The sequence below is a fragment of the Mastigoproctus giganteus genome, chromosome 3 (assembly GCF_048544385.1).
Source record: "Mastigoproctus giganteus isolate SK-2022 chromosome 3, ASM4854438v1, whole genome shotgun sequence".
In the NCBI taxonomy this organism is placed as follows: Eukaryota; Metazoa; Arthropoda; class Arachnida; order Uropygi; family Thelyphonidae; genus Mastigoproctus; species Mastigoproctus giganteus.
The window spans coordinates 115,430,686-115,447,254 of NC_143577.1; the positions used below are offsets into that span (position 1 = coordinate 115,430,686).

The 16,569-nt window shown below is 37.3% G+C and overlaps 1 protein-coding gene across 2 annotated transcripts in view; it reads right to left on the reverse strand.

The window, feature by feature from the left end:
* Positions 1-16,569, reverse strand: part of LOC150088239 (protein held out wings-like) — a 170,265-nt gene that overhangs the window by 58,759 nt on the left and 94,937 nt on the right. For both annotated transcript variants that reach the window (XM_090369401.1, XM_090369400.1), the window contains exon 4: positions 10,439-10,582. In XM_090369401.1, the coding sequence (XP_090225527.1) occupies positions 10,439-10,582 (144 nt within the window). The remainder of the gene's footprint in view (positions 1-10,438; positions 10,583-16,569) is intronic.

Below are 16,569 nucleotides of genomic sequence, written 5' to 3' on the forward strand. Positions count from 1 at the left end.
ATTTAACTCATCACTGAAGTAAAGGTTATAACGAGGAAATTTTCTCAGTCTTTTGATGTTTTTTATGACCAAGTTCGACTGTATATTCGACAAAGTAAAGTTTGTAGCATAACTGGTGCATAGTGTTATTACTGCATTATGATAAAGTTTAGTGTAGTATTTTTATCAATATTAAATTTGAATTGATATCATGCCTCAGACCAGAGAAGCAAAGCAAAAGGCTCAAGGTAGTCAATGCTGTGGCTCGGATGAGAACTAAGGGGGGGGGGTGTCTCTGAATCACAGCCTTATGAAGTGTCCTGCTTGTTTGATGTTTGTGAACTATCAAGAATGGGACATAATATTGCCAAGGGGAATGTCCTTGTATGTGTGCTCGATGTAAATAGTGCGAGGATGTTAGTGTTAGGTGCCAAGTTAGCATTGTTATGGGCCTTTACGAGAGCTTGAAGAACAGGGTGGATGCCCTCGAAAGATTTAAATTTGGGGGAGGGAGTCATCAAGCTCTCAAGCTGCCACATCAATGCTACAGTGTGCCCCTGATCATCAGGCAAAACAGCGGCAAACCCCAAGGCAGAGAATACGCTAGTCCCACAGGTGCTAATTGTTAGTGAATGTATTGTTGGGGAAATGGGAGAAAAAAAGGTGATATTGTTGTACATGTTGGCACTAATAACATTAAGAATAGATCTGTGGACATACTCAACAAGTCAAGGATGAAAAAAAAAAAAAAAAAATGACACGATGGGAGAGAGAGAGTATATGATGAGAACCTTGTGAATCAATTAAGCCCTGGAGAGATTGTGCAAGGCTCATGGGGTAAAATTTTTCTCAGCATGGCCTGTGCCTGTTAACAGCAGAAGCTGCTTCTACAGGGATAGAATACACGCAAATAGAAAGGTTGCAAGAATATTTGCTGATGCTACAGAGGCAGTGTTAGGCAGGTCGGAAAACTGCTAGCTTGAGGGGAAACAGACTAATAGATTAACAATAGCTACAGGCAGAGGTGAAAGTAATTCCGGCATGCTTCTACTGGAATGAGCAGTAGCCTAGAAAACAAGGTGTTAGGGATATCAAGAACTGCTGGGAGTCATCATGGAACAAGTAAATACATGGGCTGTGTTTGGGTAACTAAGAGTAGTGGAAGAGAAATTGTGGAAGTAACACATAAGAAATACAACCGAAGTGGATGTGATCTACCCAATTATAATAAGGGAGGCAGCAATAATTACAGGTGCACATATGTACCCTTGTATGTACACCAATGCTGTAATAAATAAATTTACTATAATTTCAAATTCAAATTTGATGAATTTGAAGTGCTGGTCAAGACACCAAAGGTGGATATTGTTGGGATATTAGAGATGTGCAACACAGATATAAGGAATGCAGAATTGGAATCTGGGAAGTACAATGTGTATGCCATATCCAAAAATTTCATTATTTTATACAGCATATTTACCCCACCTTTTCTTACTACTGAATACACCATGAATTGTTAAACTAACAGAACAAACTGATCTGTGAAAAGATCTAAACCTCACAAAACACTTCCTTGTTCATTTCACAAATATATGTGGTCTCAGTTCCAATCTCAATGATGCCCATTTTCACTAAGTCTGCCAAACCCGATGTATTTTGACAGAATCTCAGTTATTGGTAGATTCGACCACTGCTCATCTCAGTTGTCCTAATTATTCACTGTATGATTCCTTTCACCTCAAAGGAAGGTACTTGTGTACATGTCCACTCTGATATTCCCTGCCAGAGACTCAGTAATTTGGAATATACTCTTTTTGATCTTCTCCGGCTTACAATCTCTCTCATGCTACCACATTCTGTCAAATTCATCTGTTGGCTCTATATTTCTCCAAACTCCACTAATCACATGGAACTCTTTGGAACTTGACTTTCTCTAGCCCAACTTTGCTAATAATGAGATAACTTTCCTTGGTGATTTTAAATGTTCACAAATTCAGCTGGTCAATATGCTGAGGCTTTTGCAATTACCAATGGCCTTGCACAGATTATTCATTTACCTATCAGAATAGTTAACAATCCTAAACACGCAGCCAACACACGTGGTCATTTTCTCACAAACAACCCTTCTAAGTACATGGTCGGGGTGAGCCTTCTAGTCATCTCAGTTCACAACTCTATGATCTTTTCTCCAAATGGAGCCTTTCTCTCCTGCCCATTCTCAACCTCTTGTTGTTTGGCATTAAAAGAATGCAAAATGGGATGATATACAGTGAAACTCCCCTTTAATGGAAAGCCATGGGGAACGAGAATGTGTCCGTTAAAGAGAAGTGTCTGCTAACAAGAAGTCTGAGGGAGAAAACAAAAAAAGAAAGAAAGAAAAATCATTAAACATTTAATGTAAAATTAAATTAAATTATATACAGATTTTGCACAATATTTTTGTAAATAATATATATACAATTGTGCTATGAATATTATGACTTTATCTTAAGAAAAATACATACAGTAATCACTTATTTTCTTCTGCACCTTCTTCCGGCTGATAATTTTGTTTTCAACATTTGTTTGGAGTGAAGAAACCATCGAAAGTCCTTCAGTGGCGAAAAACATTTTTAAACAATTGATTTGTATGAGTGCTTCTTCTATTTTCATCGGTGGTTCGTCGTTAATATGTTCTTCGACAGAATGACCTCCTTCCATTTCTTCATCTTTATGAGGAACTTCTTGAAAAATATCGATGATAATGTCTTTGATATCTAGAGCACCATCTTCTGTAGTGAGGTTTGAGTCTATATCTTTGTAGCCAGGGTCACTTGTAGTGGAAATATCGTACATTATCAATAGATGTTGAAGTTCTTGTTCTTCTTGGTGCTCCACATTGCTGTTCACAACTTCAATTTTTGCGTTTGAGAAGACAGACTTTACAAAACAGTTCACGACAGTTTGTTTTCTAATTGCGTTTACTGAAGAGGAAATCCATTGAATTGCATCTAGGATGCTGAGTTTCTTTGCAAGGTCACTCGCACATGTTACATCGTTCATGTTTGCAATGAGATGTCTTAAAACACGTTTTCTGTAGCGAAGTTTAAAATTTTTTATTATCCCTTTATCCAAGGGCTGACACTCTGCAGATGTGTTTGGTGGCAGAAAATGATTTGAATGTTGGACAATTCAATGTGCGGGTGAGATGCAGCATTATCCATGAAAAGAATAATTTTTCTGTTTTGACGAATCATGTTTTGGTTAAAGTGACATCCATTCACTCATGATATCTCGTGTCATCCACACTTTTTTATTAGACTTCCAGTCAACATTCAAAAGATTCAACTTTATGACCTTGAAACAACGAGGTTTTGTGGGTTTCCTATAACAAGAGGTTGTTCAAAGTCTCAAAGCATATTTGTACACAATAGTACAGTCAAGGGTTCCTTAGAAATTTTTCCATCCTGGCACTTTGTTTTTTAGACTCATTGTTTTTTCAGGAACAGCTTTAAAAAACAACCCTGTTTCGTCACAGTTGTAAATATCCTTAGCTTCAAAATCACGACATAAATCTTCCAATTTGATGGTCCACTCTATTACAAGCCCAGTATCAACAGATCCACCTTCACCACTTACGGTTTTCCAAGAAATTTTATGCCGAGTTTTGAACTTGTCTAGCCATCCCACAGAAGCTTTGAACTCATTTACTCCCACAGATTTAGCAACCTCCAAAGTCTTTTCCCTAATAATAGGCCCATTAATGGGAATTTTTTTAGAACGTGTGCGACAAAACCACTCATACGTAACATTGTCAATTTGAAGTCCAACAGTTTTTGAACCTGATCATTTAGGTGTTGCCAAAATTGTTTGAGCAGTTCATTTTTTTTTTCTTTAGGATGTCGCTTACCTGCGTCTTCCCGATTTTGAATTTTGCAGCGAGATTGCGAACACTATTTTTTTGCCGATCATACGCATTAATGAGTGACTTTATCTTTTAAAGTTAAATGTTTACGAGAAGACATTGTGCACGTCACACAACACTGAACAAACCTGAAAACTGAAACTCAAAAGACGAAAGGCCGACAAAATCCCCCCCCCCACCGAATTCATCAGAAGTTTTACACGTGCCTTAAAATTCTTGAAAAAGGGTTTAGAACCGCGACGTAAACCTTGATAAAATTCAGAGAATCGGAAATAGAAAATAAACACACGATTGAGGCAATACGTGGAAGAAATGTTCCTAGAAAAAGGGCCGTAGCTCACCCGCTGTCCATTATGGGGAGATCAAATTAAGTGCTAATCTAAACGAAACAGTGCAGATTGCCTGTCTGCGTCCGTTACAGAGAATGTCCGCTAGACAGAAGCTGAAAACACGTTAAAACCAATAGAAGAGAGTTGGGGAATTTGAAAATGTCCGTTGTAGAGAGATGTCTGTAAAAGAGAGGTGTCCGTTAGGAGAAGTTTCACTGTATGTGATTTCTTTTCTTCTTTTCCTTGGTCAGATTACTGTTTCAAATCTTTTGATGTCAACGTTTCAGATCATGTCAGTAAAATTATTCTTGTAAGGATGAAATCCTTTGTTATACACTCCTCTTTAAAATCTCATCCTTTATCTGAACCTTGGTTTTCTGATAAATGTGCTAAGGTGATTCAAGAGAGGAATGTTTATATTGTAATTGGCTTGTATCCAAATTTCTACATTCATTTTCTGCCTACACCAAAGTTCACAACAATTGTAAGGCAGCTATTAATCAGTCCACCGCTTCTTGATTAGACCGGGGTTCGAGCCCGTCACCACCAAATATGGAGGATGCGGAAAGGTCATTCAGGGAATGACCACCGCATATCCCGGAGCAATATGGCCTTAGTTGCTAATGCTCCTAAAAAAAAAAAAAAAAAAAAAAAAAAAAAAATCAGTCCAAACTAGATTTTGAACAGGCCAAAAACAGAAAACTTGCTTCTCATCCAAATGGTAGTCGAGTATCCAGGTCTCTTTCCAAAGCTATTGTCCACAACTTTTGCCCATCTCTGTTCCCACCTCTGTCAAAATTCTATTGCTATCAATAGAACCAACAAAATTCTATTGTTGGCTCTACTGCCACTTCAGCCAAAGATAAAGCTGACGTACTAGCACATCCCATTTTCCTTCCAACTCAAGTATAGGATAAATTTGGTAAACCACCTCCTACCAAGCCCAGTATATTCCATTCAATGCCTCCTGTGGTCTTCTATCAAAAGAATTTTGAACAATCTTGATGCAAAGAAAACTCCAGGTCCTGATGGCATTTCTATACTTGTTCTCAAAACCTGTGCTCCTAAATTTACTCCTGTTCTGCATCACCTTTTTACACATTCTTATTCCTTATTCCCTTCTGCTTGGAAGTTTGCTCATATCCAGCCAGTGGTGACAAATCCCTCCTATCCAATTATCATTCCACTGTACATACTTCTATGGAGAAACGAATTAACCACAAACTTTTAAACTATCTAGAAACCTTCCACCTGATCAATGACTGGCAGTATCGATTCCGTCAGCATCAATCCACTGGTGATATTCTGGCTTATGTTACTTACCTATGAACAAATTTAATGGAAAAGTTTGGTTAAACTCAAGCAGTTGTTCTTGACATTTCAAAGGCTTTTGATCATGTTTGGCATAAAGGTCTTCTAAATAAGCTTCCATCTTATGGTTTTCCAACTCTTTTTTGTAATTGGGTATCCAGTTACTGTGGGTGATAGTAGATGACTCTGTCTTTAACTTTTCCACTAATACAGGTGTTCTTCCCCCCCCCCCAAGGTTCTTTCTCCCACTCTTTTCCTGTTATATATTAATGATCTTGTTCCAATGACTGGAAATCCTATTCACAGTTTTCCTGATAATAGCACATTGCATTCCACCTTCCAGTCTGAGAAAACATGTCCTGCACAAACAGCTTCAACTTCTCGAATATCCATTATCAATTCCTTAAATTCTGATCCCCAGGTAATTCTTTAGTGGGTCAGGATAACTTAGCTGATTTAAATCCTTCTAAAACTCAGTCCTGTCTTATATCTTTCAAAAAGGATTCTTCTGCTCCTATGCTTATCTTATTGATACAATGTGATTTCTAGGAAAGATCATGTATCTCTTGGCATAAGCATATTACAAATATTGTTTCCTCTGCATCTAAAAATTGGGTTTTCTTTTTCGCTCTCAGCATTACTTTTCTTCCAAAGAGCTGTTCACTCTGTACAAATCCATCCTACCACTGAATGTTGTTCCCACATCTGGGGCAGTACCCCCAAAATCTCTCTGGCTTCTAGATTCCATTCAAAAGAGGGCATTTAAGTTAATTAATTGCCCATCTCTAACAAAGTCTCTCTACACTGTCTCACAGACATTCTGTTTCTGCTGCTTGCCTTTTCTATAGATACTTCCATGGACACTGTTCTTCTGAATTGGCTTCTATAATTCCTGCTCTCTCTCCTGCAAAGCAATCCAAACTCATGCTGCAACCAGTCAATATCCTTTTACTGTCCAACTTCGCAATCACAGAGCCAACTTTTCTTCTTCCTCATTTATCCATTCAACTTCTGTTTTCAGGAACAACCTTCCTTCATACATATTTCCTGAAAATTACAATCCACTGAAGTTCAAGTCTAACTTCAAGTATTTTCTTTCATATTCTCAACCTTCAGTCCAAGCACTATAGATTCTAATACCTCTTGTGTTTGGGGCTATCATAAAAAAAAAAAAGAAAAAGTATGTGAATGGCAGGTCATCTGCATAAACGATGAGGTGACTGAGTGAATGCTTGTGACCAGTATTATATTATAAAAAAAATGATCATCTTGATAGATGTCCATATCTAGGTGACACCTATGTCTAGTATGATGATGAATGCAAGATGGCAAATGTGTGAGAGAATGCAGTCTTGTGTGTTGAAAATCAGTCTGTCCAAAATGTGTATTATTTAAAAAAAAAAAAAGTGTACCTATGTATGTGTAAGTATTACAGGTGTGCAGGTGGACTGAGTACATGTAGAGTGTGTTGTTCTGACAGCCCCCATTAGAGCAACCTGCTAGGAAACCCCCCCCCATGAAGGGCATAAGCATAGTTAAAATTGGGAGTTAATGTATAAGATATTGCTCAAGTAAGCTGGAATTACCTCTTTTCTAGCAGATCAATATGATTCATCCTTTTCCTTCTAGTGTTTACATAAGGTTTGTTTGTTGTTGTTTGGTTTTTAGGAGCATTAGCAACTAAGACCATATTGCTCCGGGATATGCGGTGCTCATTCCTTGACCTTTCCGCATCTTCCGTATTTGGTGGTGACGGGCTCGAACCATGGTCTAATCCAGAAGCATGTGCTACGCACTGCTGCTCCTTCCCACCTGGCTATGGAGGCGCCGTTTACATAAGGAAAGAAGTCTTTACTACTTTTTTTTTATTTTTTTTTTTACATTTTTTGCCAGACTTCTCATAATAGCCAGTATATACTGGGCTGTATTAGTAATAGCTGTACTAATACTAATTGGCTTGTGCTTGTACAAGGCTTCCTTGTACAAGCCAAAAATAAGTGAAATAAAATAATAATAAAATAAAAGATTGGTTAGTTGGTAGGTTTGGGTATTTTACTGGCATATCAGCTTTTATGACTATAGCGTGCCGAACTTATGATTTGCAATTTATTATTATTAGCTATATGGCGCAAGGAAGCCTGAGGCTTATGCTGCACCAGTCAAAAAAAAATTCATTCCCGAGTACTCACTGAAGACTTTTACATTAAAGTATAATAGTTTATTCATTTCAGAAACTGGAATGCTGGATATATTAGGTATATCTGCCAATATTGTTTATAATGAAATAGTGTCCATTGCTTTTATGGATTTAAAAATAATTTGTTGTTCGAGTGTAAAGTTAGGGCAATCAAGTAGAATATGTTGAACTGTTAGCACTGTTTGTCAGTCAGAGCTGTTATTGTTATTTGGTTTTTTTTTTTTAGGAGCATTAGCAACTAAGGCCATATTGCTCCGGGAAATGTGGTGATCATTCCCTGACCTTTCCGCATCCTCCGTATTTGGTGGTGACAGGCTCAAACCCCGGTCTAATCAAGAAGTGTGTGTGTGCTATGCGCTGCTGCTCCTTCCCACCTGGCTACAGAGGCGCCGTCAGTCAGAGCACTGAGGTGGAAATTCAGCTTGGAACAGGTAGGAGTGAGTAATATTGGTATGTCCTATTCTTAGTCTTCCTAGTGTAACTCCTTGTATGTTAGATCTTGTACTGGTTTTCCAACATTGTAACAATGGTTTTATCCATAATTTGTTACTGGCTTGCTCCTGCCATTTTTGTTGCCACTGTCTTTCGCCGCCATTTCAGACTGTAATTTTATAGTGTAGCTATGGTAGTTTTGTTGATCAGGCTTTCCTCTCGTTTTTCTGCTTGGTCTGCCTGTTCATTGCCATCTATTCCTACATGTCCAGGAACTCAACAGAAACTTATGTTTTGATTTCATTTTGCTAGTTTTGTAAAATAAAAGAAACTATCTATTTGACTCCTTCCTCATGTAGGTACCTATCTAGCTGACCTTTGAATCTCCTCAACCAATCAGCCTCAACTACGCATGGAGGCAACTTATTCCAGTTATCAACTTGCTTTCTAAAAGAAAACTTCATGCAATCCAGTCTAAATCTAAACCCCACCACATAATTTGAATCTATGGCCCCTAGTTCTAAAATCATTTAGAACAATGAAATTTTCTCCCTCATTCACCTTACTTTCTCCTCCCAGAGGCTTGTACATCTCAATCAGGTCTCCTTTAAGGTGCCTAGTTACTACACTCCATAGCCCACATACTGAAGGTCTTTTCTCATATAGCTTTGCCAATCTCATCAGGCACATTGCCCATCTTTGGACCTTTTCCAGAATTTAGATATGTCTTTTTTTGGGTGTGGTTGCCATATCTGAATACAGTATTCCAAGTGCAGGCCTACAATTACCTTGTACTGTAGGATTATGTCATTCCTATCTCTCAAAGAGAATGTTCAAAGAATCATCAACACCACGGGCCTTCCTTTCCATGGCTCAGAGAATTTTATGTCTGAACATATTGTAACTCTCAAATCCCCTTCTTCCTCTATTTTTAATTCAGTTCCACCAAGTGGATAAGTTATTTTAGAGTTGCTTTTCACCGGTGTAAGATCTTGCATTTTGCTGAACTAAAACTACACTGCCTCTCTTGGCGGCAGAGAGGCAGTGAAGAGGCAGTTTTTTTTGTTTTTTTTTTGGCTGGTGCAGCATAAACCTCAGGCTTCTTTGCACCATATGGCTAATAATAATAATAATAATAATAATAAATGTTCTGCCGATTTTGACAGTGTTTCCTATATCCCTTCATTGATGTCATTTCAGAAAATCTGCCTCTCCTACAATCCACCTAAGTAATTTTTCTAAACTCTGTACAAGTAAACTCAAAGTTGTACTCATCCATTAATTCCTGTTCCAGCATGTTAACAGTCAACATATTTGTTTAAATTTCATCAATTCAAATGCCCTACTAATTATCTGCATTAACTTGATGCTCTTTGATAAAATGTGAAAATTGTGATGTACAAAAATCTGCATAAGAATACAGCTGAAACCAACCTAACTGGAATCAATATGCAGTGCAGTTGATATTGTAATGTAGATTCAAGTTCTAGAAAATAATGTCAGAATATAGGAAAAGTATAATCTGACATTTTTTTTTTTATATTTCAAAAATGCCAGAAATTAATAAAAAGCTCAAAGTAGGATTTTCTTTGTCCTCTTAACATAAAGCGGAATGTCTGAGTTGCATATATAAATCAGTACTGCTGTCATTCAGTACCTTACTTGAAGTCTAATTCATTTTGTACTGGCAATATTAATCATTGCACAACATGGTCTACTGATGTTAGCATGATAGAAATACTAACACAGATAAATATGTCTTCTGCCATTTATGTGAGAAGTTTTAAATTCTAATTTGCATTTAGTTCGTTGAAAAGAAGAATTCCCATCACAACACAAATATTCTAAAATGTTTCCACTTGGCAAAAATTATGTGCTAAATACAGTATATACTTTCATATTTCAAAATAGGAAACAAAATGCAATTTTTATTTTTGCAGTTCTTTTTTGTAGACTTCTTAAATATTTTTGAAAGAAAAATTTAAGTAAGCCTTTCTAAAATTCAAAGGGAGAGAAAGCTGTCCCATAACCTTTCCATGTTTTTTTCAGATACCTACAGACCATCAGTAAACGAAAGAAAAATTTAAGTAAACCTGTCTAAAACTCTGAGGGTGGAAAGTTGTCCCCCAACATTTCCCTTTTTTCTGATGCCTACAGACCACACCATGAAAACTTCCCAGAATTTTATTATACATAGTTGGAAGCCTAGATAGTATATATCTACAAATTAACTGAACATAAACTTAAAATATTTTAAAGAAAAAACTGAAATACGGTGTAACTTACCACAGGAATAAGAAGCATTTTTATCTCCTCAACAGCTCGTTGCAGTTTTAAAGCTGCCCTATTAGGAGTGTCTTCTACAGAAATTAATACATGTAACTCATCATTCAAATGTTCCCAGTTTGGCTTCCCTCTATTCTGATCCTCCTAAAATACAATAGAAAAACAAAAGTTTAAAACTAGAGGATTAAATGCACATCTTAGGTATATCAAGATCTGAAAATAAATGTGTGTGTGTGTGTGTGTGTGTGTGTGTGTGTGTGTGTGTGTGTGTGTGTGTGTGTGTGTGTGTGTGTGTGTGACAATGCATTATACTACGCATTTATTTTAAGAACCATTGTTCAAGAATAAGAAATACATAGGGTGTCATCATTTTAGTAAAAAGAGGGATTTTTTAAATATATTTACTGTAATTTATACATCACACTGCTGAAAACGTTTTGACTTTCATTGAGCTGAATATCAAGAAATTAAAGAGGCCCGTGTGCTCTGGATTCATTATTATTATTATGAATTACTGCATAACACAGAGCGAAATGGAGACAGAATAAATCATGACAAGTTTAATATTAATTGGAAAACACATATATACTAAATTAAATACATACAAAAGGCTTTTGGTTAGTTTGTTAACCTTCATCAGTCAAACTGACAGTTAAGAGTGTGGAACATGTGGGTATTGCTAAAGGGTATCTAATCCAGCGAATGCTAAGTTTTTAATTATATTTAGTCTGTTTATTGATTTAATTGTTAGATTAAATTATTTTCTATAAGTAGCTTATAGATCTAGTCAAGCTCCGTGGTTTATTTTGAATTCAGATAGCGCGATTTTGAAAGTAATTAATACCTTGTGTCCATAGATTTACTGTTCGTAACTTGCAGCCATTGTTTTACGATACAATTTATACACTGAACTAGATAGTGTAAGGTTTAACAGAAAACTAGATAGCAAGTATAGTAGTATCAAATAGTCAGTAAAATTTCTAATCTTATTAAATTTCACTGTCAATTAAATTGTACTTTAACTAAATAAATATAACAACCTAGTTTTTCCAAACGTAACATTAGTTCATCTGACATCCATTTTGGCCTAAACTTTGTAAAAAATATTTCTTAGTTGGTATGAAAAGCATAGTACCTTCCAAGATTAATTCTTTGAATGCTTCCCATTTAGAATTTGCTGTTGGTAACTTTGGGTTGCACTCAGTTGATCCCACTGGATAGAATTTAAAAACTGTCTCAGACCACAGTAGTCACCTTTACATAAGCAAAAACGCTTCCCTTTACCCCTGACGGTAGTTACATCTTTGAGTAAATCCCACATGAGTACAGTGTGATCACTGCCACCTAGTGGTTCCTTTACCTGTAGATTCTTAATGCACGAAGAATCACTACTGATAATCAGATAAAGAGTATTACTCTCTCTGGTTGCCTCTCGAACATGCTGCTGTAGAAAATAATGAAAAAGCCTCTATGTGTGAGTGACCAACCCATAAGTTCCAATCAATATTTGGGAAGTTAAAAATCCCGATTATATGACAATCAGATTTACTGGCCCACTATTTCTCCGTACAGCTGTTCATTATACTCATCAGAGTCATTAGGCCTATAACACGCTCCCTCAATTTTGCTTTCCGGGTGCTTACGTCACACCAAACTGACTCAACATTGCATTGTTCTCCCATGGTAGCCGCGGCTACCAAAATGTAATGTAGCGTTTTAAATCTGACTTGGCGCATTATGGCCTTAGCTGCCAAAGCGCCATTAAAAATCAAATCAAATCAAATTGTTCTCCCATGTCAAGTGGATACCCTGTGCAAAGAGATAATTACCAATCTCTGATAGTAAAATTGCTGTATATCACTGACAAAAGCCCATGAGCTCCTCTGGTAGCATGTCTGCACTGGTCAGAGAACTTCATATCTCGCTACACAATTACCCTTAAAGCTTTTTCATTCTCCACTATCCTGACTGTGGTGGTATTGCGTTGGTAAATTAATCTGGGATTTCTGCTACATATATAAAGTATCTTTCACTTGTTGATGTTAACTTCAATTACTGCTTCTCAGCCCAAATGCCTAATTTATCTGTAATCTTTTGTAGTAGCATATCTTGATTACCATCATTAACCACCCTGCCAACTTTTGTATTATCTGCAAACTTAGACACAGCACCTGATATATACCTTCATTAATATCATTAATAAATGCAGAAAACAGCAATGGGCCGAGCAGTGAATCCCAAAGGACTCAACTAATAACATCAGTCCATGAAGACTACTGTACACTGATAACCACTCTTGGTAGTCTCTCACTCAACCATCCCTTTATCCATAGCAGTAACTTGCCTTTAATGCCACACTATTCCAATCTGTACAGTAGTCTTACATGCAACAGTAAGTTTTTCCAGAAATATAAGTACAGGCAGTTCTTGCTTTACGAGTTTTGTTTTTTCAAGTATCAAGTATCAACAAAATTGAAAATATGAACATTAATTGCAAAAAATGGATGATAAACATTCATAAATACCGCACGTGGCTATACAATACAGCGTACCCCACTTTACGATATTAATCCATTACCATCGTATCGTGAAAATATCGTAATGTGAACCCAATAACACATTGTTTTTTAGTAATTCATTTCACAAGCTCGGAATTTCAAAATTTCGCTATATAACTCCCTAAAAGGTCGTTTTTATAGTGTAAATTGTATTAGTTACCAATTCAAATCATTAAACGCACTAAACTTTCATCGTTATCATACGTTATAAGAACTAATTTTGAACGACTTTGTGATATTTTTCTAAAGCACATTTCTGGAAGTCACGGCCATAAAACAATAAAAACAATTTGCACTTTCCGGTTTATTGGGCTTTTCTGTTACTGCAAGCAATTATAAACAGGTAGTAACAGGTATTGCATTTGTGAAAATACTAACAGCTGGAATTGTGTGGGTTTTTACGCTATTATGGTGAAATATGTTTGCCCTTTACTGAAATCTTCAATCATATAAAAAACAAATAAATTTTCGGAATCTTCTCTTCATTCCTTTTTTTTTTTTTTTAAGCTTCGTAAACTTGTTACTCCGCGCAAATCGTGTTAGTTACAATTTGTGTGTTCTGTGCTTATACATGCTATTGAAATTTATAAAGAAAAGAGAAGATTTTCTTGGAAATAAATGCCCCTTGAAGCATTTCTGAAGACAACTCTTTGTGCAACAAACCAACGAGTGTCACGCCAATAATGAGTGATCAACGAGTTTGCATTTAGTAGATGATGATGATAAACGTTCTTTAACATTTGTAAGTCATAAATAATTTCTCTATTATTATAATTTGCTTGATTTTACAGGCTGCATTTTCATTTCTTTGAATAAATCAATAATTGTTTAAACATAAACTAATCAGCTAACTAATTTCATTAGCATTAGCATTAGTAGAGGCATTTGATGCAAGAAAGCAAGCTTATGCAGCATCAGCCAAAAAAAAAAAAAAAAAAAAAACCCACTTCCACTTCACCCCTCTCTTCGTTCAAAATACCTCTCCAGCTGAGCCTTAAACTTATTTAGGCTATCAACCTCCACCACAAGGGATGGGAGTCTGTTCCACCAACCAACCACCCGCTGGCTAAAGGCAAATTTCCGCACGTCTATCCTACATCTGTCTTTCCTCAATTTGAATTTATGCCCTCTCAGGTGATTATTCTGAGCGAGAGGAAGAATCCCATCAGCATTGAGCATGCTCAAACCATTCAAGGCTTTATACACCTCTATCAGATCACCTCGCTGGTGCCTAGTCTCCAGACACTGTAATTTGCAAAACTTAAGCCTTTCTTCGTAAGAGCACCCCTTTGTTCCATTCACTAATCTTGTTGCCCTTCTCTGTACTCGTTCCAGCAGCTCTACATCCTTCTTGAAATGAGGCCTCCAGACCTGTATACAGTACTCTAGGTGTGGCCTGACCATTGCCTTATACAATGGAATAATCACCTCCTTATCCCTGCTGGAAAAATTCCTGTATATCGTTGACAATACTCCATGAGCTACTCTTGCAGCCCGTCTGCACTGCTCAGAGAACTTCATATCTGCCTGCAGAACCACCCCCAAGTCCCTTTCATTCTCTACCACTGTCAGTGTAGTACCACACAGTTGATACGTTGCTCTGGGGTTGCTGTTTCCCATGTGTAGTACTTTACATTTGTCAATGTTAAACTTCATTTGCCACCTCTCAGCCCATCTGCTCAACCTTTCCAGATCCTGTTGCAGCAGCATAGTGTCAGTAGTGTCCTTGACAACCCTGCCAATCTTTGTATCATCTGCAAACTTGGACATTAAGCTTGATATACCATCATCAATATCATTTATAAATACAGAAAACAATAATGGACCCAACACTGAGCCCTGAGGGACTCCACTAATAACATTAGTCCACGATGAGCAGTGTCCATTGATTACCACTTTGTCTTCTCCTTCTCAACCACCCCTTTATCCATAGCAGCAATTTGCCTCCAATGTCACACTGCTCCAATTTGTGTAGTAGTCTTCCATGTGCAACAGTATCAAAAGCCTTTCTAAGATCCAAGTATATAATATCAAAGTTATTCCCTGCATCCAGTTCTTTTGTGACTGCATCATAGTATCCAATCAAATTGGTCAGGCAAGACTTCCCCTTAACAAAACCATGCTGTGTCTGAGCTATAACTGAAGTCTTGTCTAAATGATCCTGCAGTCCTCCTTTAACCAGTGCCTCCATTAATTTTCCTGGAACAGAAGTTAAGCTCACAGGTCTATAATTACTTGTGTCAGCCTTTGATCCTCCTCTGTGAATTGGGGTCACATTTGCACATTTCCAGTCTACGGGTACCTCCCCTGAGTCCAAGGAAGCTCTCATAATTATGGCTAAGGGTTTGCTTACTTCCTTTGCTGCCTCCTTTAATATAACTGGATAGATCCCATCCACCCCGGGTGCCTTTCTTGTGTTTATCTTCAACAGTTTCTCCTCCACTTTACTCCCAGTTATTTCAAGATTCTGTAGCTTACTGCTAGAGTTGAATACACCTCTGGCATTCCCCTCGCTGAATAACTCCTCATGTGTGAATGTCGATGCAAAATATTCATTTAGTTTGTTAGCTACCTCAGCAGGATCATCAACAGTTGACCCATCAATATCAAGTGGACCAATCTGATTCATCCCCTTCCTTCTAGAGTTCACATAAGTAAAGAACTCTTTGCTGTTTTTCTTTGCATCCCTTGCCAAAGATTTCTCGTAATCTGCCTTCGCCTGCCTAACCTCCTTTGTAACTTGGTTGCATATCAACTTGTATCTATCATAGGCTTCTGTGTCATGTGTTAATTTGTAAGTATCCCATGCATTTTTCTTCTCTGCCATATGCCTCATTAGTTCATCTGACATCCATTTTGGCCTAAACCTTGAACAATATTTCTTAGTTGGTATGTTAGTAGCTTCCAAGATAAGTTCTTTGAATGCTTCCCATTTTGAATTTGCTGTTGGTAACATCATCAGCTGGTCCCACTGTATAGAATTTAAATACTGTCTCAGTCCATCGTAGTCGCCTTTACGGAAGCAATAACCCTTCCCTTTACCCCTAAGTAGTTACCTCTTTGAGTAAATCCCACTTCAGCACACTGTGATCACTGCCACCTAGTGGTTCATTTATCTGCAGATTCTTAATGCATGAAGAATCACTGCTGATAATCAAATCAAGAGTATTACTCCCTCTAGTTGCCTCCCGAACATGCTGATGTAGAAAACAATCATCCAATAAATCATGCTGATGTAGAAAACAATCATCCAATAAATCATGCTGATGTAGAAAACAATCATCCAAACAAAAGCCCTGCTAGTGTGTGAGTAACCAGCCCCCAAATTCCAGTCAATATCTGGGAAATTAAAATCTCCCATTATAAGACTCTCTGATTTACTGGCCCACTCTATTTCTCTGTACAGTTCCTTATTATACTCATCAGAGTCATTAGGCCTATAGCACATTCCTACTCTCAATTTTGATCTCCCAATGCTTATGTCACACCAAACTGACTCGACACTGCACTGTCCAGCGATGTCGACTGGCTTCACTTCCTTGGTTTTTATGTGTTTCTTAACTAATAGCATAA